General features: G+C 42.8%; 3 protein-coding genes across 4 annotated transcripts in view; 1 reads left to right on the plus strand and 2 right to left on the minus strand.

Moving 5' to 3' along the window:
• The window catches only part of LOC134222829 (WAS/WASL-interacting protein family member 1), a 72,352-nt gene extending 70,582 nt beyond the window's left edge, over window positions 1-1,770 (minus strand). The window contains exon 1 of the mRNA XM_062701978.1: window positions 936-1,770. The gene's annotated coding sequence lies outside the window, so the exon portion shown is untranslated. The remainder of the gene's footprint in view (window positions 1-935) is intronic.
• Window positions 1,771-2,471: 701 nt separating this feature from the next.
• LOC134219801 (biogenesis of lysosome-related organelles complex 1 subunit 1) lies at window positions 2,472-6,667 on the minus strand. Its single transcript, XM_062698667.1, has 4 exons — window positions 6,494-6,667; window positions 6,355-6,427; window positions 2,793-2,925; window positions 2,472-2,677 (listed from the first exon to the last, which is right to left on the minus strand). Exons 1-4 carry the CDS (start codon window positions 6,552-6,554, stop codon window positions 2,576-2,578), a joined length of 369 nt encoding a protein of 122 aa, XP_062554651.1. The 5' UTR covers window positions 6,555-6,667; the 3' UTR covers window positions 2,472-2,575.
• Window positions 6,668-8,539: 1,872 nt separating this feature from the next.
• On the plus strand, window positions 8,540-24,997 carry LOC134226475 (alpha-(1,6)-fucosyltransferase). 2 transcript variants are annotated; one of them, XM_062707279.1, is made up of 5 exons: window positions 8,540-8,613; window positions 9,019-9,404; window positions 15,644-16,738; window positions 16,797-16,950; window positions 24,143-24,997. In XM_062707279.1, the coding sequence occupies exons 3-5, from the start codon at window positions 15,660-15,662 to the stop codon at window positions 24,629-24,631; spliced, it is 1,722 nt and encodes a 573-aa protein (XP_062563263.1). In that variant the 5' UTR covers window positions 8,540-8,613; window positions 9,019-9,404; window positions 15,644-15,659; the 3' UTR covers window positions 24,632-24,997. The 2 variants fall into 2 exon arrangements, with proteins under 2 accessions (XP_062563263.1, XP_062563262.1); XM_062707278.1 differs by having other exon boundaries at window positions 8,589-8,926.
• The last annotated feature ends 1,498 nt before the right edge of the window (window positions 24,998-26,495 follow it).

A 26,495-nucleotide genomic window follows, 5' to 3' on the forward strand; every position in this document is an offset into this window, starting at 1 on the left:
ATGAACAAAGAAAATTCGGCATCGATTTAAGACTTAAGACTTTGTTGGGCTCCACAAAAGACAGAGTAGAAATATTTAATAAAGCGTATTTTTTGTAGGTCAAACAAGTAGATCTTTAGAGAAGATCTAAGACAGCTGACCATGTATATCAGGAAAATCATTCAACTACGACATCAAACATTAAAATTTTAAGAAATGTCACTTGATGTTGCCGAGAGCTTGGAAATCTACCGACAGAAACAAACGCGGTTGTTGAATAAAGATCAAGGAAATTGTAGCTCCTGGCTCTTCAAGTTTATACATCTAAACATTAAGCGTAACAAGCGAGTAGAAGTAAGCACTGTGGTAGAATAAGTTAATGTATACCTTGATAGTCCCTACGCCTAGTATAAATAGTATAAGGTGCGATCATTTTCTGGAGTCAAGTATGAGATACTTGACTACCTTACTGTTGAGGTCGAAATACGTATCTGTCAAAGGTAAAATAAAGTAGTAGAATTAAATGGAATAGTAGTGTGCTAGTTTATGGACCATCGTGTTGGAATGGGCCTCCAATGGAGGTAAAGCGGAAAAGTCTTTAACTCGCTTTAAGTCAAGGAATCTAGATTTTTATTTATTTCATGCTTTAGTTTTCCTTTGATTTCTTAATTTTACCTGTAAATCCTAAATACTTTTTTCGTGACCTGATGTTTACACAGTGTAAACTAAAAGATTTACGTACGCAATAAAATTATAATTTTTCGAATATTTTAATAGTTTTTATTATGTAGTGCTTCAAAAAACAAATAAATTCAATGTTTATTCACAGTGAAATAAATACTTTTTAACATCTGGCATCCCTGGGTATGTGGACTAAGATTCCGTAATGCTAATTCCACTAAGAAACGTTTTAGGTATCTGTAGACACAGGTAGGATAGACAATGCGATTACTCACCACCTGGTTTCTTCTTGCGGCCTTCCCTGCTTCCACTGCTGGCACTTCCACCTCCGCCCACTGCAGCTGCTACTCCACCTTCGCCACTATTCTCCACCGTTGGCTCCGGTAGCTGCTGCTGATGGTGCAAAATTTTATCTCCGTTTGACTCCAGCGCTTCACGGAACAGAACCCTGCGACCTTCCGTCCAGGTGGGCAGGTGGAACTCTTGCGATACCTTCGAATCGCAATACCTGGCGCTGACTCAGAAAACACCTAATCACTGCCTAGCACTCGAGAGCCTTATCTAATCTTGAAACTCTGCCAACTAGCACAACCCTCCTGGATATGGTCACTTTTTTCGGGGCTCAATCCATGCCCCTTCAAGGCCCAAAATATCACAAAATATTATTGGTTTTGATTAATCAAAAAATGACAGCCCCACACTCAAAAACACACAGCACAAAAATCAGCAGACAGTCCCCCAAAGAAACTTTTTTTTTGCTTCTCTTATTTTTCGCTTCCTTCCTTTCTTCCGCACACTCACGGTGTATTTTCCTTCCTCCTCAGGCTGCCACAAAAATGATTTTCTGATGATGATGGTTGGGCTCGGACTGCACTTTCTATAGCACTCTTCCGAGAAGCTGGAAGGTCCTTATTACCATCGATTCCAGCTGCGGAACACCGTAGGAACAATCACACGCCGACCGACGAAATCCATCACGAAACACTGACGAGAAACTTTGCACGGGAAGCGACAGAAAAACGAGAAATTCCCGTGGCCAATTTGTGTGTCGTCGACGATTTTCTTTTTGACGTCTTCTCCCGACGAGAGCACCGTTTGATTTGATGGCTGGTGCACGGACAGATAAATCAACCCAAACTTTGAGTTCAATATACGCACTATTGAGAATATCGCAGAAAAAATTTACCCAAATTTGGGTAGTTTTCCCTTTCTTTCCCATGATTGCTATCAAAACTAGAGCAAGATGCAAACACCTCACCGAGGTTGCTCAGCCCAATAACCCAAATTTGAGTAAATTCAATATTCTCTATTTTGGGTTGATCAAGGTCAGCTTTGGATAAATTAAACTCAGCTTTGGGTAAATTGTTTACATGGAATTAAAGGCAAACTACCTAGTGCCAGAAAAGTCATTTTACTCAAATTTGGGTTATTGGCCCAAACCACGGTTTTGAGTGCAAACAACCCACTTTTGGGTAGTTTTGGTTTTCAGTGTGCGATTTCTTGCGTGCTTGTCATTCCCGTTTTGTCATTTTCAAGTCTCTTTTCATGGGTGTATGAAAGTTCAGCAATGTGAGCAACGATGTTCGCACAGTGAGCCATTGGTGCGTAATGCTTCGATCATTATTTTTTGTATTGAAATTTTATTAAATTTATTATTTACATTTATGCAAATTATTATAGGTACCTTTTGGACTGTTAACAGAAAGTGCAACTAACTTGTTCGTCATTTTTAAGATATTGGGTACATAACTGTGAATTTTTTGACATGTTTTTCAGCTTCAAGACATGTCTTAAACACCAACGTACGTAAATATTCCAAAATTTTGAATATGTCGATTTATTGAAAATAATAAGTATATTAATAAATTATATTCTCACACTATTACAGTCGCAGCAGCGATAAATCCTTTCTAAATTACTTTTCCCGACTGGTTTTATATGCGATTTCCAAAGCAGTTGTAATGACGTTCATGTCGTTTTCTATCGTTTTAGCCCAGTTTTCAACATCTCCAATTTCCTGAAATGAATAAAACATATATAAGAGGAATGCGTGGAATAATAAAAGGGACAGTTGTGCGTGGCTTCAACATGGTCACAATGTAGTGTGTGTGAAATACTCATAAAATATATACCTTTAACGATCCGTTAAAGTTTTCAATCAACGTCAACCAATGCTGCGTTTGTTTGGCAAAGTTTGTAGCTCCCACGTGTAGTTGTTTGGCTTCCGCATCCAATCGCTTTTGGTTTAGGTATGCCTGAGCAACGCTGAAATGAAAAATAAAGCAAGAGAAAGTTCGATATTTATAACAAATATTAATATGGGTCTGGGTGGTGCGGATAGAATCGATTTGGTTGTCAAACTGAAGCCAAAATTTTCTATTGTGCCGGAGCCAAACATTGAAGATTGTGGTTATGTTCGTTTCTGATCTAATATCGAGAAGTATTGTTATTATTTTGGGAAAAAATAAAAATAAACTTTGTTTGAGTTTTGTATTCTTTGTAACAAATATTCTCACATTATATTTCGAGTGGAAAATTAGTGGGAATGCAATTAAAAAGGACCCGTTACGAAATTTCACGAGATTCAGCAGCTGATTGGAGCATCAATGTATGTACACAATCGTAAAGTCATGTAGAGTCTAGCGCCTTTGTGCGCTCTCGTGCAGCGTGGAAAGAGAAATTCGAAGAGCGGGAAATCTTTGGCAGTCAAGTAACTGCAAAATAATTTAGTTTATGGGAGTGATTTCAAAATATCCCTCTGCTCGCTTGAGCGCAGAAAAGCGGCTCTATCCGCAGCACCCAGATATGGGTGGTATAAAAAGAAAAACACGGATACAAATATCATCCATTCGCTTCAAAAATATGCATGCTTATTTGCAAACTGATAATACGCTTGAATCAAACATATATAATTTTAAAACCAAATTAAATGCCTGTTTGTTTTATGCATGCACTAGGGGGCAATTTTGTAAAAAATAAACACGAGAGTGGCCATGATACGAATATTTTGGGGGGTTTATATACTCAATCCAGTAGAAACCCGAAATTGGGGGCTAGCGAAGTTGGATTTTTCTCACAATCCGTACGTTAAACCTAACTTCGGAAGTGGTGCGCTGAATAGCGCTTCGCGATATGAAAACAGCGCACCACTTCCGAAGTTAGGTTTAGCGTACGGATAGTGAGAAAAATCCAACTTCGCTATCCCCCAATTTCGGTTTTCAACTGGATTGAGAATAATAGGGAAGAACATCCCGAAACGGAACCTGAAAATCAAATGAAGTGTCGACTATAGGGAAGCAATTTCCTATTATGGACCCTCAGGGGGTCTACTATAGGGCAAATTCAGTGAAACTCTAAATTGTTAATTTCAACAAATAACGTCGAGTATTTAAGTGTTTTAAGTATGTATCGTGAGGAGGAGATGCAAAACTTGATATCACGCGAAGTTATGCTATGAACATATTGTTGATGTTTACTCCTTGTGCCAGGAAGAGCAAAATTCCACTATTAGGGCGTCCCCTATTGGGCATTTTACCCTGTATAAATCTTCAAAATCCATCGAAAAACAACCGCTAGCAACTTTTGAGATCTTCCCTTTCAGCGTAACGCTCTCGATTACCAAAAATTAAAACACCCAATGCAGTAAAGAAAGACGTACCCACATTAAAAATATCAAGCATCAATTTTTCCACAAACTGTTTTTCGATTATACATTTTATGATTGGTTTATTTCGAGCCGGTGACAAGCGTGGTGTCATCATCATCAATGGACATAGACCGCTGTCATCATTGAAACGCAGTATATAAAAAAAAATATAGCCCGGGACATCCTGGCTACGATCCGGCGATGAGATAAACAATAGGATGTCAATAGCCTGGTTTATTTATCATATCTCGTTTTATTGTCTCATTCGATTCTTTGGCTTATTTAAGGTCAACTTTCCCAAAGAACCCATATTTTTTTAAGCCTCTAACTATTTTTAAAATGGAAAACAAAAACCGAAAAAATGCTGCACGTGTAAACTGGCCTGAAAAATTCACCCGATGTTCGTTCAAAATCGGGCCTATTTAAAAAAAATATTGTTTTAAATTTAAAAAAAAAACCTATAATAGGGGGAATGACGGCTTTGGCAGGTTTTGTTCTATTATTGGCAGGAGGTTTTTAATGACTGACTAGGCTCAAATTTGGCCTAAACATTTTTTGCATATTAAAGAATATTGTAGCCAAATTTCATAAAATTTGGTCGACAAAAACCCCCTGCCAATAATAGAAAAAAAACCTGCCAAAGCCGTCTTTCCCCCTATATAAAGTTGAATAAAGTTGACAAATAAATAATCGATAGAGCCAATAGAATTTTTTGACGGGCAAGGTACCATGAATAATTTTGACGATAGCCTCTATAATTTTTGGAATTTGGATGATACAAAAATGACCTTTTTTTGCGAACAAAAAAAAAATGCTGTATCATTGAGGTTACAACTACTTTATCATGCATTTAATGATTCTATTAATCTTTTGGTGTATGATCGAAATTGATTTAAGAATAGTTTGACATTTTTCGTCTGTATCGTAAAATCATAAAAGCGCTATTACTTGAAGAATTATCATTTCATGAATAGAAACTGAATATTCAGCATTCTACGAACGCTAATGGCCGCCACAATCCAGCTTAGTTTTTGGTAGGGTGGAAACAGTTTGAAGTTTGGGTTGTGTCTGACACACTCGTTTCAAATCACTCAGAGACAGTGAAATTGTATTGCCGTCTCTTTTTTTTTTCTCACTGAAATCTTACTCAATTTTCGTAAAAAGTGGAACTACTCAAATTTGAGTAGTTCCACTTTTTACGAAAATTGAGTAAGATTTCCGTGAGAAAAATTTAGGGGTTGTACACAAGAGACGACCGCTCGACGTAAACTACGTAAAACCAAATATAGTACACTGAACCAACTATTCCGCTCTATATAGAAGAGAAGGAACCATCGACAACCACGACAATACTACCCAGCTTTAGCAGCATCTCCTACTCTACGACTCCACTGTCTAGCGGCTGGGCCACCCCATTGATACAACCCAGTTCAATAATAGATAATACCCTAAAAGTAGGCAATTACCAAGGATTGGAACGCGCTGTATAGGGGATGCATGATGCATGAAAGAACTAAATTTTTCAATAGTTTAGCGTTGATAATCAATAGTTTCAATACTACTGGCAAATTGGTGGAGAGTTTACGAATCGATTGATAAATAAATCATTAAAATCCATTGAGAGATAAAGGACCTATTAATGTTACAAATCTTACATGATTTCGTGACGGTCCCCAGTTTTGAAATTTTCATTTGACCCCCTGTATCCGAGTCTTCCCCTTAGACGTAGTTTACGTCAAAAAAGAGACGGTAATACAATTTCACTCAGTCTCTGGGCGTGTACACAAAAACGACAATTCAAACGTCAAATCGAATGTACCAGAACATGAGTAAAATTGTGGCGGCCATTACCGCACGTAAAATGCTGGATAACTGATAATAACAGGCTGTTTTAATTCAGTGCATTCTACTGATTCAAGTGTAACCTGTGCTGAACATATGAAAAAATGCATGATAATGCTGCTTAAGAATATAATTTTCTAAAATAATAAATTATATTTACCAAATTATAAATAAGGAATGAATATTATAAAATACGTATAACTCACCCTACATTCAGATGATCCACCAGATTCTGCGTTAGTTCGTTTGCGGAAAGGATTGCATCTTTTCTTCTACGCTCTGCAAAACAGACACGAAGTATGGCACCTATCTTGTTTTTCGAAATGCAACGCCCAAATGTCTTACCTTGTTCCTCTTTTTTGGCAGCCTGCCTCGCCTGGTGGTCTTTTATCATTGCCGATAGCATTTTGGTATAATATTTACGTTAAACTGTGGTTTTTAAATTAAACCAATGAGCGCAAAATCAGAATGCAACAAATCAGCTCGAACGTAAACAAAGTTGTTACTTATTGATTGATGATGATTTTGTTTCACCATCTGACCATCAGTGAGTAACCATTTTGATATGATGACGACGATGATGGTAACTCACCGATTTTGATGTTCCCATTCTCATTTTTTGACGTCTCGCCGACATTTCTCACCAACACGAACGCAGGTTCGTGGTTGCAAATAGGGATCCTACATTCAGAGATATGCGAAAGCGGCCATCTTGAGCCAATCGAGCATTGAGAGCTGTCAGAATCTGAGCCAAATGAACATTGTTATTGTTGTGGATTGAAAAGTATTGCGATTGTAATGAAAAATATTTTACGAAAAGTTTTGTCGAATAAACAATTTGTTTTACATTGGCAAGTTGAAGTAGTCTAGTTTATGCATGGTACTTTATTCATTTGTATTGCACTTTTATTTTAGTGATAATGCACTGTTGGACGTGAGTTAACGAAATCTGAAAATGCCATTATACGCAAAGTCATGTTCGAGCTCCAACATTTTGCGCCACGGTAAGTGCTGGCAGCGTTTGTTTACGAAAGTTACAGCGTTGCTAAATCGTCTGGAAAAGTATTCGCACATCTCTTAATATAGGATCCCTAGTTGCAATTTGATTTTGCCGTGACAGCGGCTCGTGGTTGCAAACAAACCGAGTAAAAGTGTGAGTGAAACGTGCGTGTACGTAAACGATCGCTGAAAGCTTAATGGTTTCAGATTACAGTATTAGGCTATCCATGAGGACATTCAGCGATGGGACTGACAATCGAAATCAAAACAAAGTGTGTATGCAGTTGAAGGCAATTCACTTCTGGTGTAAGCCGGGCTTAACAATTTTCTTTGGATTGTTCTGTCAGTCCGGTCAGAATCTGTCAAAAAATCAAGGTAAACAAAAATCGTCAGCTGATCGGAGCTGTCTCATGGATTGCCTTATACCCCCGCTGATCCGACAAATGTATGGCCGGACTATCGAGGTTTCTCTCGTTAATCCGACTGTCAAATCCATACAAATCAACCAAAACAAAATCACAGCACTAATTTGAAAACTGACAGCATAATGTGTTTAAATGGGTGTTGATACTTTTGAATCCGGAAAATTCCGAATTAGCGAGATCCGGACTAACGAGTCGACGAGTCGATACGTGGTTATTTGAAAATATGATGAGTGAACTTATTGGACTTCTAAATACTCTTTATCATGTCATAAAACTCGTAATATAATCAGGCTATTACGGAAAGTTACTATCAAATCAAAGTTGGGCATAATTCTAAAAAGACGTCACGAAATCATATACCTATATCATATATTTATTATTATTATTATTATTATTAAGCGATTGGTATTATAACACTACAGGCACAGCACGAGCTTTCTATCAAGGATTCAATCAAAATTTTATGAACATACAATAGTCATTAATACATTTACATATAAATACTCAATTAAGTTGAAAACTGGAATGGGGGACTACCTATCGAAGTTGGATTTTTCTCGCAATCCGTACGTTAAACCCAACTTCGCTAGTCTAATAAGAGCCCAATTAGACTAGCGCAATCAGCGCAATACTAGCGAAGTTAGGTTTAACGTACGGATTGCGAGAAAAATCCAACTTCGATAGTCCTCCATTCTGGGTTTTACCTTTACTAGCGATATTTTCGAATAAATCTTGTAGTCTGAACAGGCTATAAGAATTTTATTGAATAATAAATATTTCCCGTGTTTTGAAATGTTTTGGTAACTCAAAATTATAGGGATAATCTTAATTTTTGTCCAAATTACAAAGCACACCGAGCACTCACAGCCCTCACAGCTGTCTTTCTCTATCCTCCCTCTAGCTTGCCTCTCCTCACTCCTATAGGACAAACGCTGATGGATGTGATCTGTCAGATTGTACGATTTTTGTGCGACAAGAAAATAGCTTCGTAGTCGTATAGTTGCCAATCAGTGAGTGGAAGTCCCGTTGGCCAAGCAAACAGTATTACAGATTTTGTGCATTTTTATGAGGGAATAACGGAGTAGTGCAAAATAATCCGTTTATAGAATATCGTTCCCGTAATAGACAGTCTTTTAATCAAAATATGTTCTCATTTCATTGAGGAAGCAACTGCACATGTTTTTTTTTCTATTGACCATTCATCGTTGCTGGAGCTGTCGCACTACGAGCGATTAGATTAGATTTGGAGGAAAAGTGATGTTTGTGAAGTGCTGTTCGATTCGAATAGAAGCAGATACAGAATGGAATTGGGATGGCAGTAGATGCGCTGTTTATCATATTTAAATAACAATGGGTAGTTGCGGATGCGAATTAACTCGCGTTGTGGTGTGATTTGCTCAACTTATTTACTTTCACGGTCTTTTGCATTTTATTTATCTCCATCAGACGATAATATCTGTGAACAGAAGTGGACCTGAGCGTTTGGAAACTATCATTCCGGTGGCCAGTGGTGGTTTAGTGTGTGTTAGGAAAGAAGAATGAGCTAACCGAAAAGCAGCAAATTGGCATCGATTATGTTGTTGGAAACAGTGGATGGATCGAGATAGATTACTCAGGGCATATTCTTAATCCCAAGGTTGCGGCTGATTAACAATCTCTGCGGTATAAAACCAATTACACGTGGGAGAAAGAAACACGTCACCTTTTCGGAACTACGGAGTGTACAATTGTTGACGATATGAAGCTAAATCGTATTAAGAATTAAATAGAAACTAGTTCCTAATCCGGAGCAGTGAACGGATTACACAGAGAATAGTAGCGATTATAAAAAGGTTGGTATGACGACGATTTATTTATTTTATTTACATCATTCTTCCATGGCTTTTTCTTCATTATGGTTCTTCCTTGGCGACTGGAGTTGGGCTTGCCTTGCTCTTCAGCATTTCCACTGTTCTTAAATATTTAATAGTGTATGGGAATACTCGTTGGGTTAGATAGATATTGTGGAATCCGTGAGATTTAGAAAGTTGCCGTCTGCTACGAATGTGTTCAAAAGGTCAAAACAAAACTGTTGCAGATCATATTATTTCGGACATTATCGACGTCAGAACATATCGTGGCGCTAACATCGACTCTGACCACTATCTGGTGATGGTTAAACTGCGACCGCCGCGGTACGACCTAGAGCGACTGAAGCAACCTGATGTCGCCACTGCATACGCGCAGCATCTCGAGGCAGCGTTGCCGGAAGAGAGTGAGCTCGAAGGGGCCCCTCTTGAGGACTGCTGGAGTACAGTTAAAGCAGCCATTAACGACGCAGCGGAGAACAACGTCGGGTATATGGGTCGAAGTCGACGGAACGATTGGTTCGACGAAGAAAGCAGACAGATTCTGGAGGAGAAGGACGCAGTGCGGGCGGTCGCGCTGCAGCAAGGTACCCGGCAGAACGTGGAACGTTATAGACGGAAGCGGAGACAGCAGACCCGCCTTTTTCAGGAGAAGAAACGCCGCCTGGAAGAAGCGGAGTGCGAGGAGATGGAACAGCTGTGCCGTTCTCAAGAAACACGCAAGTTCTATCAGAAGCTCAACGCATCCCGCAAAGGCTTCGTGCCGCGAGCCGAAATGTGCCGAGATAAGGATGGGAGCATCTTGACGGACGAACGTGTGGTGAACGAAAGGTGGAAGCAGCACTACGAGGAACATCTGAATGGCGCTGAGAGTACAGGCAGTGAAAGTCAAGGCAGCGGAGGAGATGACTACGTCAGTTCAGCGGACGATGGAAGCCAACCAGCCCCCACCTTGAGGGAAGTTAAGGATGCCATTCAACAGCTAAAGACCAATAAAGCAGCTGGTAAGGATGGTATCGGAGCTGAGCTCATCAAGATGGGCCCAGAAAAGCTGGTCACTTGCCTGCACAAACTGATAGTCAGAATCTGGGAAACCGAACAGCTACCGGAGGAGTGGAAGGAAGGGGTTATATGCCCCATCTACAAGAAAGGCGACAAACTGGAGTGTGAGAACTTTCGAGCGATCACCATCCTTTATGCCGCCTACAAAGTGATATCCCAGATCATCTTCCGTCGTCTGTCACCATTAGTGAACGAGTTCGTGGGAAGTTATCAAGCCGGCTTCGTTGACGGCCGCTCGACAACGGACCAGATCTTTACTGTACGGCAAATCCTTCAAAAAATGCCGTGAATACCAGGTCCCAACGCACCATCTGTTCGTTGATTTCAAGGCGGCATACGACAGTATAGACCGCGTAAAGCTATGGAAAATTATGGACGAGAACAGCTTCCCTGGGAAGCTTACCAGACTGATCAAAGCAACGGTGGATGGTGTGCAAAACTGTGTGAAGATTTCGGGCGAACACTCCAGTTCGTTCGAATCGCGCCGGGGACTAAGACAAGGTGATGGACTTTCGTGCCTGTTGTTCAACATTGTGCTAGAAGGTGTCATGCGGAGAGCCGGTAGGCCGGGGTACGATTTTCAACAGATCCAGTCAATTTATTTGCTTCGCGGATGACATGGACATTGTCGGCCGAACATTTGCAAAGGTGGCAGAACTGTATACCCGCCTGAAACGTGAAGCACCAAAAGTTGGACTGGTGGTGAATGCGTCAAAGACTAAGTACATGCTTGTGGGCGGAACCGAGCGCGACAGGGTCCGCCTGGGAAGCAGTGTTACGATAGACGGGGATACCTTCGAGGTGGTCGAGGAATTCGTCTACCTCGGATCCTTGCTAACGGCTGACAACAACGTTAGTCGTGAAATACGAAGGCGCATCATCTGTGGATGTCGGGCCTACTACGGGCTCCAGAAGAAACTGCGGTCGAAAAAGATTCGCCACCGCACCAAATGTGTCATGTACAAGACGCTTATAAGACCGGTTGTCCTCTACGGACATGAAACATGGACAATGCTCGAGGAGGACTTGCAAGCACTCGGAGTATTCGAGAGACGGGTGCTTAGGACCATCTTTGGCGGTGTGCTAGAAGACGGTGTGTGGCGGCGAAGAATGAACCATGAGCTCGCCCAACTCTACGGCGAACCCAGTATCCAGAAGGTAGCTAAAGCCGGAAGGGTACGATGGGCAGGACATGTTGCAAGAATGCCGGACAGCAACCCTGCAAAGATGGTGTTCGCTTCCGATCCAGCAGGTACGAGACGGCGTGGAGCGCAGCGAGCGAGATGGGCAGACCAGGTGCAGAACGACTTGGCGAGCGTGGGGCGTATCCGAGGATGGAGAGATGCGGCCTCGAACCGTGTATTGTGGCGTCAAATTGTTGATTCAGTGTTATCAGTTTAGATGTTAACTAAATAAATGAAATGAATGAAATTATTTCGGAACCAAACTTTGCAGAAATTGCTCTCAATTTATAACGAACAACGATAAAAGAAAGGAAAGGAAACTGTTCCGAACAAGCCTTGATAACAAATTTATCAAATTTGTATACAAGTGCGAAAAAAACATAATCGGATAGGCAGCCCCCACTGAGAAGTGATGATTCTTGCTTTGTTCTCGCTCATTTTGTGTTGGGGACTTTACAACTGTGCAGAACAAGTTGAAATGCATCATAAGAACCAGTGCTCCCAGCGTTTGAAGCGTTTAAAACAAGAATAGCACGAGTTATGGCCTCCCGAATCAGTTCTTTATTATAACAGATTGCGACAAAAATCTCTCACGGTATGCTACATACCGTATATGTATACATACATAGATGATATATGAGAGATTCATTCTCTTTCGGATTTATTTCCTGAACAGCCCTTGCAAATCTCGTTTATGCATCCCCAATACGGACATCAGATTGTTGTACGTTTCGGGCCTCTCTATCTCTCAGGTCATCAATCGGTAACATTTTTTCGCTAGTTTCTTTTACGGCGGTCGCTGGCAAGGTGCTAAAGGACACCACAATTGCAGTCGAGGGAAACTCATCCAAGCATCGTCTGTCAAGCACCGTCTATTCGTCGTTGCCAATGGATAACGTCGGCAATCTATCGGAAGCAGCAATCGCAACTGCTACAGGTGTAACCAGACCGGAAGGAAAAGTGTTCGCTTGAGTTTGTGAAGGGCGATCCACCGGATTTGCAACCGACAATTCGCCAACTGATCGCGAAAGGGGTGAAATGTACTTTTCTGCTCTGCAGGAGGGCGTGAAAGTAATGCCGACAAATAAAGATCATCATCGATCCTTCGTAGCGTTCCTCGATGTCCACAAGTGTAAGAACATGACCATGGCAGGAAGCCGCTCAAGGCAAGACGACTGAAGGAGGAAAAGCTCCAAACTAATTCCGAAAGTTGTGTCCTCAAACCAGGGGCCATGCACAGGATTGCCCGTCACGACAAAGCGAGGAAATATCACAACCAGCTCTACCTTGACCTCTACCTAGTTCATTTGGAGCACGACTCCACTAGCTAAGGATCTGAAGCTGATCGGCGTTATAAATTAAACCATTGTAACAATGTCACGCAGTGCACTAACTGCATCGACTTTGGGAGCGGCATCCGGAAATTCCGCATGAAGCCGCGCTGCAGCAAGTGTTTCAACCCGTACCCAACGGATCATTGCAACAAGATGGAGGCGACCGATCCCAAGTGCTCCAAGGTCTGTCCAAAGCCGGCGCAGTTTTTGGAAATCCGGAAGAAGGTTTCCACCACAACCCTGTTGAAGAAGAACCGTGTTCCTACGCTCAGCGAGGTGAGCTATCCAGCCAGCCCGGAAGACCAGGAGTGGCATTGCCACCTCGACTCGAAACGAGCAAACCATGCAAACTGTCATACGAAAGAGCTGTCTGAAGTAGATGCGCAATGAGCGCAATGCGCCAGCTAGGTCTTCACTCTTGACATGTTCATTATTGAAAATGGCTGCAAGTGTGGGCTTGGTCAACTAGAACCAAAGAACGCTTGCTCGCACAAGAGCAAAACTATCAAGCTGAAAAATTTCCTTGAGGAAAAGAAAACAGACGTGGCGTTTATCCCCAAAACTCACATAGAACCGGAGGTGAACGTCAACATACTGGTCTTTTGCACCGTTAAACTCGACCGGCTTACCTGGGGATGTTGTGTGGCCATCGCTCTTCGCCACAACATCAACTGTCAGTTGCTGCTGCCATGCTTCCAACTTAAATCAAAGCCGGAGGTGGTTCAACGGCCGCACTTCGGAGGGACATCGTCAAGCTAACATGGAGGCAAGCTCAGTACATAATTCCCGGTGACCTGAATGTTGAACGTCAAGCCTGGGGCAACATTCGTTGCAATCAAAACGGCACCATCCGGCGCCCGATTCCGCCTGAGCAGGGATTCCTCCACTCGGCGGGGTCCGTCCGGAGTCCATGTAACAATCGATTTGTACATAACAAACATGAACAGAAGCTCAGCTTAGTCCACTTCTCGCTGGTGATGGAAATGGGTTCCATAGTCAATCGGCATTCCAGTCCCGGCGAAACTATCAGCGAGTCGGCTGAGGTCTGTTTCACGACAGCATGGACTACCAGCGACATCCGACAACACAGAGGTTCCGGATAAAGCATAGTAACCGATTCAATGGCGCTTCGACTACCGATAACAGATTATTCAACGCGCCACGATATACTTGGCCTAGTCCCAACTACAAGCTTCACGGTGGCGGAAATGCGGAAACACTCCCGAGGCTGAACTTTTCAAACCATAGAGTCATTCAGCTCCCAGCTTACTATTCTTGTCATTCTTAAACACTCGTTGAGCCATTTAGCTTCCAGCTAAATCGCGGACTATTCAGATGATCCCCAACGGCAGATCTATCCTACTCCAACAGAGAGTTTCCCGGCTTTGGAATTTTCCTCCGAACCGACGAATCGCTTCCATGTAAGGCATATTGAATAACCTTCATCACTCTTATCATCTCTTTGTTCCTGTTTTCTAAATCGCACAGATCTAGAGTCGGCCGAAGTCGCTCCAGAGATTCCGAATGGAGCGTCCGGTTCAATTGTGCTCCAACAACCTGAAACCGGTACTATTACGCGTCACGATCTACTCGGCCTAAGCCCCGGCGATGGATCTAGCCTGCTCTAGAAGCTACCCGGTGGCGGAAGCTTCTCCGAAACCAATCTTTTGTAATCTTGTCATTAAGCTCGAAGTCTATAGTCCTCGGCGACGGCTCTATCCTACCCCGATAAGAAGATCCCCGATGGCGGAAGCTTCCCTGTAAACGACCGTGTTACTGTGTTCTCTATAATCGGTACCGATTTGCCCACCTCGTTCCACGTATTCTCGTTCTTGCACATTAGGGCTGATTCAACTATGGCGTCTACTACTTTTTGAGATTTCTAGACCCCCCTCCCCTCTCTGTCACGCATTTTTGTATACCTAGTATACGTATGTACTGTCACAAAATCTTAGACCACCTCCCCCCCTAAAACCTGTGACGTCATTGTTGAACGACCCCTTAGTGTACGATGTTTTCGGGGCTTAAAATACGAGCACTGCTAGTTGTGATCCCGCTTTGTTCTGTCCTGAATCGTGGACAGTAAAAAATCACGTGTTCCGGTGTCTCCTCGCAGTTCGAACAGGTCGGGCAAAAGGGGCAAAATGCTGCCCGTACGAATCTCCCTGGAAAACCGATGGTTCGACAGGAATTGCGTCAGGTAAAAGTCGTGCTTTCTGGCCGCCTACAACGACAGGTTCGGAATGAGCCAATTGCTCCACCTTCCTTTCGAACTATTCCCAACCCCTCATCTCCCCCGTAATAACCCCGAGGTCTGCCTATTGTCTATTGTCCCAAGCGTTTCGAATTATTTCCCCCCCCCCCCCCCTCATACATAACCCCGAGGTCTGCCTAATAAACAGAAAGCCCTGAGTTAACCTTCCAACACCTTCCATTACACTATGAGAATTCAGGTAGGATTGTGTATCTTCCTTGTTCCCCTCTCCACAGGATGCCTTACTCTCTAGACATAAAATGTAGTGATTAAGTCCCAAAACCTTCTGTGATAACGAACCGATGAAATGCTACGAAATTTGCCAACGTATGTAGTGATAGTGTTTATTGGCATTGAATTACATACACTATGTTTCTTTTCATTTTACAGCTCGGGCCGTTCAGCCATGATACTGCGGCAGCTGATGGGCCTGAACACCTGGGTTCGGGTTCTCGTAGCATTCATCTCGGTGTGGGTGATACTAGTGCTGGTGTTTTACTCCAAACTCAACACCGGCGGTTCCAGTGATAGCGATGATGCGATACGCCGACTAAACCAGGCCCTAACCTATCTGGAAAAATCCAAGCAAGTCGACCAGGAGTTGCGCGGCCTAATAGACGAATACCTCAGTGACCAGTCGTACAACCGGAAGCAGAAATTCGTCGATGAACTTGGTAACAAGCTGCAAATACAGGGCGCTGGCGCCGGTCGATTCAAAGGGGTCCCCTCACTGGAATACGAACAGCTGCGGCGCCGAGTTTACAGCAACACCCAGGAGCTGTGGAATCTGCTACATTCCGAAACTGCAAAACTTGCCAAAACAGCACGCCGGAACACACCGGAAATCTATGCACCGGCGGAAAACTTCCTCGCGCTCGCCGCAGAACAAAAACGATCCATACTGAACGACATCGGTCAGATGCGCGCCACTGATGGGTATGAGTTCTGGCGCTACAAAGAATCCAAAGATCTCAGCGATCTGGTCCAGAAGCGACTTACGTACCTGCAGAACCCGGAGGACTGCAACTCTGCTCGCAAGCTAATCTGCCGGCTCAACAAGGGCTGTGGCTATGGATGCCAACTGCATCACGTGGTCTATTGCTTCATTATGGCCTACGCAACGGAGCGGACGCTCGTTCTCAAATCAAAAGGATGGCGCTACCACAAGGCCGGTTGGGAAGAGGTATTTCAGCCCATTTCAGATTCTTGCATGAGCGCAGATGGGGCAACCCATGCCAGCTGGCCGGGCACACCGGAAACGCAAGTCCTTACCGTGCCAATAATTGACTCTCTGAATCCAAGACCACCGTACCTCCCGCTAGCGATTCCAGCTGATTTGGCACCTCGGTTGATGAGACTGCACGGCGATCCCATCGTGTGGTGGATTGGACAATTTTTAAAGTACCTGCTCAAGCCAACCGGCGAGACAAAGCAAATGCTCGAAAATGGAATAGAGAAGCTGGGCTTCAAGAAGCCGATCGTTGGGTATTTCATTCGATGGTTCGTTTATTTCAGGTAATTTTATTTTTTCATTACATTTCAGGGTTCACATAAGAAGAACGGATAAGGTAGGGACGGAGGCGGCCTTCCACGGAATTGACGAGTATATGCAAGCAGTTGATGATTACTATGACCAGGTGGAAATGGTGGAAGCAATCGACAAACGACGAGTTTTTATCGCAAGTGACGATCCTAAGGTTAGTTTCGTTTTATGTTTGAAATGCGGTACTGATTGTGCGGTTTCTATGTAGTTACATACACACACAGACACGCACTCACTCACACTCACACACACATGGGCTTGACGATCCATCCCCATGGCCACTGCGAGTAAGGGGGCCTGTCTAAAATGTGGTAGGGTTTGACAGTGGGCTTTGTTGATCCTCTATAAAAAGCTGCATGTGTCTGCAAGCAGGCCCTATCAAAGCGACCGTGCTCCGCTCAAAGCACACAAGCCCAACAGGAATGCCAATCGGCACATCAGGATTAATACCAGTAAGATCCTGATTATGGTATACTGGTCACGGCAAACGACATTCTCGGTTTTTAGATAGGATGAGGCGTATATGGGCCAACAGTCGAGCTATTCTGTATCCTGAGTTAAAAATAATGACTTTTTTTGAAATGGCAAGCAGACTAATGGTTCGTCTGCCTCCGTCCCAGTAAACAACCTGGCAGGCCTCCGGTAACGCTCAACACCTGTCACCTATACCGGTGGGTAGTAGGTTCAGATGCACCATTCCTAATTTACGCTGATCCGGCTCTGAACACGGTGGTATAAGGCACCAGAGTCAACCCTTGCATGGAACTCACTGTTTACAAAGGCACCCATGGGATCACAAGAGGCGGCTATCTACAACAGGTAAAGATAACGTCCCGGAGGGGGGACCCTTTTAACAAGGAAACAAATTCGTGTGTACACACTCAGTTTTTGATTCTGCAGCTCGGCAAAAATCCGCACAGCCGTCTGTCCAGCAAAGTAAAAACTGATATCCCGGCAAAAATGACGTTTGTTAGCAGATTCTCGGCAAATTATTTGCTGATTTTCAGCAACTTTGACAGAAATCTCGGCAAAAAACATGTTTGCTGGGGCACGGCTGTGCGAAACTCGGTAAAAGTTTAACATTTTGCTGAGATCCCGGTAAAAAAAAAAAATAAGTGTGTAGCTGTTACACACCCCCAAGGTGGACTTTGGAGCAGTATAACCGGATGCTGATCAAACTCACGGAGAGCTGATCGGACGAAAACCGGTAATTATCGGAGGCAACTTCAATGCTTGGGAAGTAGAATGGAGAAGCAGACTGACTAACCTCAGAGGATACAGTTTGCTGGAGGTTTTGGCGAAGCTGGACGTCAGGCTGTGCAACGAAGGTACCGTTAGTACATTTCGAAGAGATAGCAGCGTGTCCAGGGATCCAGCGACGCCAGCGGAAATGTGTCCGGACAAGCTGAAGATCATCGATGACGGTCTCTTCCCGCAGCATGATTCAACGATGTGGCCGCCAACACCGTATGCAGATAAAGACGGAGTAACCATTGTAGGTGTGCAAGTCTCCATCGACGAGCTGTCATCAGTGGCGAAAGGTCTGAAGATGTAGAAAGCTCCTGGTCCGGATGGAATTCTACACGCGGCCTTAAAAACTGCGGTACTGGCGTTTCCAGATTTGTTCAGGATAGTGCTGCAGAAATGCCTAACAGATGGTTACTCTCCGGAAAAGTGGAAGATCCAAAAACTAGTGCTGCTGCCGAAACCAGGGAAACAGCCGGGGAATCCCGCATCGTATCCAGTTTTCCGCGAGCGATAATGGTCGCCAGCTTGCCTGCGGGTTAGTCTCTGATTTGACGTTTCTGGAAGTCAACTGCACCCACCATTCGAGAATTTTGATCAATGTGGTATATAAAAAGGCTTGAATTCACTGAATCAGCACCTTCTTATATGCAACATTGGACAAAATTCTCGGAGCGGTGGGTGCAGTTGACCTCCAGAAACGTCAAATCAGAGACTGACCCGCAGGCAAGCTGGCGGCCATTACCGCTCGCGGAAAACTGGATAGGCCCATAGGCCTGCTGGATACGCTGGGGAAGCTTCTGGAAAGGATTATCCTTAATCGGATGACACAGTTCACGGAGGGCGAGACCGGCTTATCGGAAAAGACGTTCGGATTCCGAAAATGCAGATCGACGGTGGACGCAATCAGGACGGTCGTTGGAATTTCAGGGAGAAAGCGTGCGGAAGAAGAGGTGCGGCAATCGATTATGTGCTGTAGTAACGATTTACATCATAAACGCTTTTACAGTGCCAGCTGGGAGGCCATCGACGCAGCGCTGCACGGTATGCGGGTCCCTAACTAACGGGTCCCTGTGTAAAGTCCTTAGGAGTTACTTCCAGAACCGGATTCTGGTTTACGAAACGAATTCGTGGCAGAAGTCGATCAAAGTTACGGCGGGTGTTCCGCAAGGTTCCATACTATGCCCAACGCTGTGGAACATTATGTACAACGGAGTTCTAAAACAGAAGTTGCTCAAAACAGATCTTCGGATTCGCGGACGATGTCGTCCTTACGATAACCGGAAAGTCGCTAGGAGAAGTAGAAATGCTGGTGGCGGAAACGACCGACGCAGATGAAAACTGGATGAATGGAGTCAAGCTGCAGCTTGCTCACCATAAAACAGAAGTGATGCTAGTCAGCAACTGCCGAAGGATCCAGCGGATGCAGATTGCCGTAGGAGGGCGCAATATACCGTCCGTGCGGGCTTTGAGGCATCTAGGGGTGATAATCGATGACCGGTTGAATTTCAACACCCATGTCGACTATTCTTGCGAAAAGGCGGTCAGCGCGTTTGCAAGGATCATGCCGAACGTGGGTGGCCCGAAAAGCAGCACTTGTAGACGTCTTCTGGAAGCTATGTCATCCTCGATACTGAGGTAAGGAGTTCCAGCCTGGGGAGCTGCGCTCAAGACGAAACGGAACCGCAGGAAGTTGAACAGCGTGTTCGGTCTAATGGCTGTTCGAGTCGGGAGTGCGTACCGAACCATTTCGTCGGAGGCAGTTTGCGTTATCGCAGGGATGATTCCAATCTGAATAACCTTAGCAGAGCATATCGAGTCGGCCAACCTATCTAAGCTAGGGGCCGGATTTATCCGGGTGGAACATTTTTAGTGGAACATTTCGCCTTCGAGGTGTCTGTCGCGCAGATTTTTAATGGCCTTCAACCCTTTAAAAAACACACACACACCAGCTGGGAAGCCTGAATAGCAGGCCATGACTTTGTCTCTTTCCTCGTCGGGCTGTTCCTGGTTGGAAATTATTGTTCTTTAAGTATCCTGTGGGCGTGACTGGGACATATTTTTCTTCGGGTTAAACTTGTGCTGTCGCAGGGAAGATCGCCGGAATAAATTATTTGTTTTCTCATCGGTTTCGACTTGTAATGTCAAAGACGCTCTGGAAGAGCGTCGGATTGAATAATTTTCTCATCGGTTTCGACTTGTGATGTCGAAGACGCTCTGGAAGAGCCGAAGTAACCACGTTCCAGAGCGCGGCATCAGCTTAAATGATTTGTTCATCGGTTTCGACTTAGTGACGAAGGCGCTCTGGAAGAGCGTTGGATTGAATGATTGTCTCATCGGTTTCTACTTGTGATGTCGAAGACGCTCTGCTGGAAGAGCGTCGGATTGAATGATTTGTCCATCGGTTCTGACTTGGGATGTCAAAGACGCTCTGGAAGTGCGTCGGATTGAATGATTTGCTGGTCGGTTGTGGTTTGTGATGTCGAAGGCACTCTGGATTGAAAAATATGTTGTTTTCTCAACGGTTTCGACTTAAAAAAAAATTGAGCGCCAGCATAAATGATTTATTTTTTTATCGTTTTTGATATGTGATGTGATAAGCTGCTGTGGTAGAGCACCGGATTTAATGATTTGCCCATCAGTTTTGGCTTGTGACGTCGAAGACGTTCTAGAAGAGCGCTGCAATAATTTATTTGTTTTCTTATCGGTTTGACTTGAGGTCACTCCTGACGGAATCCAAGTTTCAAAGTGTTAGCGTTTTCGGGGGCACACCACTCGATACGGAAGAAACGCACAACTGTCATTTTTATTATTTCACGCATGCTGCGACGCAGCAAAGCTAAGTCAACAAAAATGACAGTTGGCTCTGGATGAGTATCGGGTTGTTGCAGCTTTTGATGGTTGTGTATAAGAGGGGCGGACTGTTCGCGTCAAAGAAACGTTAATGCGGTGAACCAGCAGAACACAACGTTTCAAATTTGAATTTCAAAGGTGTTTTGTGCGAGTGCCGGACTGATTGGCTTAAGCTTGAAGGACCAATACAGAGTATGTTTGGAGAGCCACCGATATTGTTTTGACTTTTCTTGTTGGAAGGCCATCAAAATTGTATTGTATATGGTCTGCCAGCTCGAATTCTATTTGGTTTTGGATGGCAATGCTGGATATATTTGCAAAAAAAAAGAAGGAATACAGATAGAGGATCAGGAACATAAAAAAAGTTGACAGTTTAGAAGGCTCAGAAAAAAGGCTGGATTAATTTGTTTAGTAAATATGCACTTGCGTATGGATTGGAAAATCGTATCAAACGTAGGATTGAAATATTTGAATTAAGATGCTTTTGAATATGGGAATTGAGTACGGATATTGGATACTGAATTGTAAAATTAAATTTGGCTGTAATGTAAAAAAAATGTTTGAAAAAAATGATGTAAATAGTTGTTTTATGAAAACCGCAAGTCAATGTTTTTTTCTCTTTTTTTATGAGAGAAGAAGGGGAATGTGAGGGTGAGATTTAATAGAAATTGGGCAATCCGTGGGCGTGCATTGATGACAGACATGTAAACATCATCCGTATAACGGTTCGGTTGCCAACATTGACCAGTGAATAGCAGGCCATGACTTTGTCATGACTTTGGCACACCCGGAGTTGTACGCTAGAGAACACAGCACACACAAGAGATCAAATCAACGGATTGCTCGTTCGGCGGTTTTAGGCCACACACTACCTAAGCTAGGGGCCGGATTTATCCGGGTGGAACATTTTTAGCACACACCAGCTCTGCCGTAATCTGGAAAAGTGACGTAACAGCCATTTTACAACATGCATGTTTTCCATTTTTCTGTTAAAGAGCTCGATGAGTATACGTAAAAAAAATAACCTTATATGTTATGGCAAAAAACCATTCGAAAATACTTATACTCTTCATTATGCCACCTAATGAATGATCCCATATCAAAAAGCTAATAACATTCCTAAGTTAATGAAAAGTATAAGTTTCCGAATGTATGTGACTAATGCGATGTATAAGTTTTTTCTTATACATGTCATTAAGTGCCTGCTTTGGCAAAAAAGTATTAGAAATATTAATAACTAGCAGACCCGACGAACTTCGTTTCGCCTAAAATTGATTGGTTCTCGAGTTGTGCAGAAATTTCGGTTTCATTTGTATGGGAGCCCCCCTTTCCAAAGGAGGGAGGGGTCTCGAACCATCTTAAGAACCTTCCCCGACCCCAAAAACCTCTGCATATAAATTTTCACGCCGATCGGTTCAGATTCGGACATTAAATTTTTTTACGTGTAGTACTCGTTAACACCATTTTTGGAAATTGGCGTATACGCCACTTTTTCAGATTACGGCAGAGCTGGGAAGCCTCGCCGTTGCGCTTCACGAAATGTGGGTCCCTGGCTACTTAAGTGTAGAATTCATCAGAGCTACTGCCGGAATCGGATTCTGTTTTCACGTATTCAGAGCAGAAGTCGATTCTAGTTGAGGTGTGTATTCCGCAAGGCAAGGCAATGCGATCAGTGCACTAGTAAGGATCATGCCGAACGTCGGTGGTCCCAAAGGCAATAGTAGACGTCTTTTGGAGGCAGTATCATCCTCGATTCTGAGGATGCAGGGTAGGGTGGCTCAAAAAAACACTTTTTCAAATTTTTTGATGGGCCGCCCTCTTATCCGGTTCTATTTGATGCCATGATGCTTTGGACAAAATTTCAGCCTAATCGGTCAAGGTTTGGGCGGTGCTAAACTCGTTGAAAATTTATATGGAAAAATGTATGCAGAAACATCCAAAAACAGTGATTTGCAGTTGGACGGCACAATTTGCAATCAAGAACAATGATACTCATTCAGTTCTTGTAGAATTAAATACAGAATGTTATGCTGAAAACCGCGAGAAGATTAGAGTTTATTAGGCAAAGATATTAGCATTTTACTGGAGTGTTGTAGGGGTGAATTTATTTCTTTTCAAAGGTAAAAGAAACGAAATTTGCTCAAACCCCACTTCAGAAAAATGCTAATAACTTAGCCGGGCAAACTCTAATCTTCTCGCGGTTTTCTGCATAACATTCTGTATAAAATTCTTCAAGATCTGAATGAGTATCATAGTTCTTCATCGTAAGTTGTGCCGTCCAACTGCAGTTCACTGTTTTTGGATGTTTCTGCATACATTTTTCCATATAAACTTCCAACGAGTTTAGCACCGCCCAAACGTTGACCGATTTGGCTGAAATTTTGTCCAGAGCATCAGGGCATCAAATAGAACCGAATAAGAGGGCGGCCCATCAGAAAAATTGAAAAAAGTTTTTTCCATACTAATTTGAGCCACCCTAATGTACGGTATTCCAGCCTAGAGAGCTGCGTTCAAGACGAAACGTAACCGCAAGAAGTTGAAACAGCGTGTTTTGTGTAATGACCATCCAAGTTGCAAATGCGAATAGAACCATTGCGCAAGATGCAGCTTGCGTTATCGCCGGGATGATTCCAATCTGCATAACCCGCATCTGGCATAATGTGTTGGGTACCTCGTGGACGTTTGGCATAATCGTTAAAAAAATGGGTTGAATAAAGTTTGAATATATGATTCCATCTTTAGAAGAATTTGCCCGGAGTAAGCTAAAAAGTATATGATTCCAGCTTTTAAAGTACACATTTGCACAGAATAAAAAGAGTAGATGACCCCTTTTTTTAAAGTATGCATTTGCTCGGAAGAAGGCAAAAGAATAAGGCTGCTATCAGGTGAGCAGTGTCCAAGTAGTCCATAGTCCACGCAGTGCTCAAGAACTCCATCGAGCATATCCTTGTTTGACAGCGTAGTTACAAGATCATCTTGTTTCAAAGTTTTTGCTATTACGCCTACCAAATATTTTTTGGATGAAGGTGTCTTTACTTGAATTTTGAGAAATCGAACCATATATGCCTTTTGCCATACTGATTTCAGAAAGTTAACTCCTAGTGTGCCGCTGTAAGCAAGCTCGAAGTGAGCGATTCATTATTTATTGTACTTTATGAGGTCAAAATGCATGATTAATTGATAATTTTGAAAGAAAAAAAAACTTTTTAGCGAAGCTGATTGTTTTATATTCCTCAACTGTCTTCTAGGTAATTGACGAAGCCAAATCAAAGTATCCACAGTACGAGGTCATTGGAGACCCGGATGTGGCCAAGGTAGCCGCCGTATCCACCCGCTACACCGATTCCTCCCTGAATGGCATTATTCTGGACATCCATCTGCTCTCGTTGAGTGACTATCTCGTATGTACCTTCAGCTCGCAGGTATGTCGAGTAGCGTACGAGATCATGCAAACGATGTATCCGGATGCCTCGAACCGTTTTAAATCGCTGGACGACATTTATTACTACGGTGGCCAGAATGCACACAACCGAGAGGTTGTGCTGCCCCATAATCCGAAAAATCACGACGAAATCCACATGCGTAAGGGTGATATGATCGGGGTGGCGGGTAACCATTGGGATGGGTTCTCCAAGGGCAAGAACGTGCGAACCGGTCAGGTGGGACTGTTCCCATCGTTCAAAGTTAACGATAAAATCGAAGTCGTAGAACTGCCGACGTATCCGAATGTGAAGTGAGAAGCAGCTTCCTACAGAAGACAAAATGAAGGCGAGAATTGATTTTTTCTATGTGATAAATGGTGTGTTAGTAGTGGAAACCTGGTGTAAAATAATTACATAATTTAAAGTAAGGACATGTCAGAAGGAAATTATTACCTATATAGACTAAATCTACCGAGCGTCAAACAAATGCCAGAACAAAAATCGTTAGGTTTATTAAATTATTTGTTTAAGTCTGATGATAGAGAAGTAACAATGTCAAATCATAATGTGCAAAATGAGAAACACACGAAACTGGAAACGACCTACCAACCAATTAATGAATATTAATTTATACAAACTAAAAGCGACAGATCGAGCAGTAAAGACATTATGTAATTTAAATCGTTTGCATTTTTTCCAGTTTTGAGTATCACATCCTTTTAACAACGTACGTTTGCTATATTCAGTCTATTCACAATATTGTTAGATTCTAAAATGCTTCAGCTATAAAGTTTGATTTTCTATCTGCTGTCATTAAGTCCTTTTTCAACACCTTAAAAATCTTTTAGATGAACTCAGTTTTAGTAATGGAAAGATAGTGAATTTATTTGAATGATAATGCGTTGAGAGATTGTAAAATGGTCTACGACTATTATGGATTCCTCCGCTTCCAAGAGTCAGCACCTACTCCCAGCACAGCCTTCTGTATCAGAATTACAAATCGTCCACACTCTGATTGATGGACGGCACTGCCGGTACTCGCATATCAGTCCCATTACATTTTTTATCACTTCTGTGTTAATATAGAATAGACAATAATAGAATAAAACCTGCCAAAGCCGTCATTTCCCCTACTCTCGAAAAAAAAAATTTAAATTGATACTTTGTTCTGACGAAGTGCGAAAAAAATCAAACAGTGCGTCTCCCATATTAAAAGTACTCGCATATCAGTCCCTTTGTCTATACATTCGTATCTTAAGATTTTCAACTGGTATTACAATGTAATAATGGCAGTAAAATATTGAAAAATGAATTACAGTTAGCCGAGAATTGTTAAATAACGTATATTTCATTATATACAAAAACTAACCTAAAAATTCAATAGAATTAAGAACAATCTTGGTTGACGGGTAAGCTTTGCCAAAATAACTTTTGATCCTCTCCGATGAGCGGAGAAATAGCTTTCAGCAGCGTGTTTTTGCAATTGATCTCCAGTCCAACAGGGTGTTCTTGTATTTTTAAAGAGCTTGTCAAATCGAATCCAGGGGCAGTGATTTGCTTGAGTGGTTTCTTATAAAACAATGTGCAACGATGGATTGGTTGGTCACAAAGAACAGAACTACTGTACTTCAGTTCGAAACTTCCTTTCTTCACAATTCTTTTAATCGATGTACGGCCGTTTCTGTAACTTATTGAGAGTGTGCTGGCGGACGCTGAAGGCAGTTTGAATAAATTTAGAAAGTTCCATGTTCAAAACAACAACATTCTTTTTCGCTCGCAATACAGCATCAGTGAATTCCGGGAATATAACTGGTGGCTTTTGACGTATGGATTTTTCCACGGCAGCGTGAAATGAATCCCCAGCCATAAAGATGTGCCCTGATTCAAAAAATTTGAGGGTGATTTCCTTCACCTGCATTGTTCGAGAATTAACCAACAATATCAAGTGAAGGAAAAGCCCCCAATTATTTTGGGCGGAACAATTATCTATCCAGAACGTTAGTTTGCGATAGTTTCCAAGGTGTTCGATAACCTGCCTGTGCGACAGCTTCATTCCATAGGCAAGCTATTACTGAGTTGGATTTGACGTAGTCCCCAACTGGCGCAAAAGTCTCATTAAAAGCCAGAAGACGTTGCAGAAACATGATCATCTTGAAACTATCCAAACGAGGTAGCTGAA

Source organism: Armigeres subalbatus, chromosome 3 (genome assembly GCF_024139115.2).
Source record: "Armigeres subalbatus isolate Guangzhou_Male chromosome 3, GZ_Asu_2, whole genome shotgun sequence".
Classification (NCBI taxonomy): domain Eukaryota; kingdom Metazoa; phylum Arthropoda; class Insecta; order Diptera; family Culicidae; genus Armigeres; species Armigeres subalbatus.

Coding starts and splice junctions, on each gene's coding strand:
- LOC134226475 (XM_062707279.1), top strand. CDS start 15,660: ATGATACTGCGGCAGCTGATGGGCCTGAACACCTGGGTTCGGGTTCTC. Junction 16,739..16,796: donor TTCAAGAAGCCGATCGTTGG/GTATTTCATTCG, acceptor ATTACATTTCAG/GGTTCACATAAGAAGAACGG. Junction 16,951..24,142: donor TCGCAAGTGACGATCCTAAG/GTTAGTTTCGTT, acceptor ACTGTCTTCTAG/GTAATTGACGAAGCCAAATC.
- LOC134219801 (XM_062698667.1), bottom strand. CDS start 6,554: ATGCTATCGGCAATGATAAAAGACCACCAGGCGAGGCAGGCTGCCAAA. Junction 6,428..6,493: donor TGCCAAAAAAGAGGAACAAG/GTAAGACATTTG, acceptor TCTGTTTTGCAG/AGCGTAGAAGAAAAGATGCA. Junction 2,678..2,792: donor ACTTTAACGGATCGTTAAAG/GTATATATTTTA, acceptor TATTCATTTCAG/GAAATTGGAGATGTTGAAAA.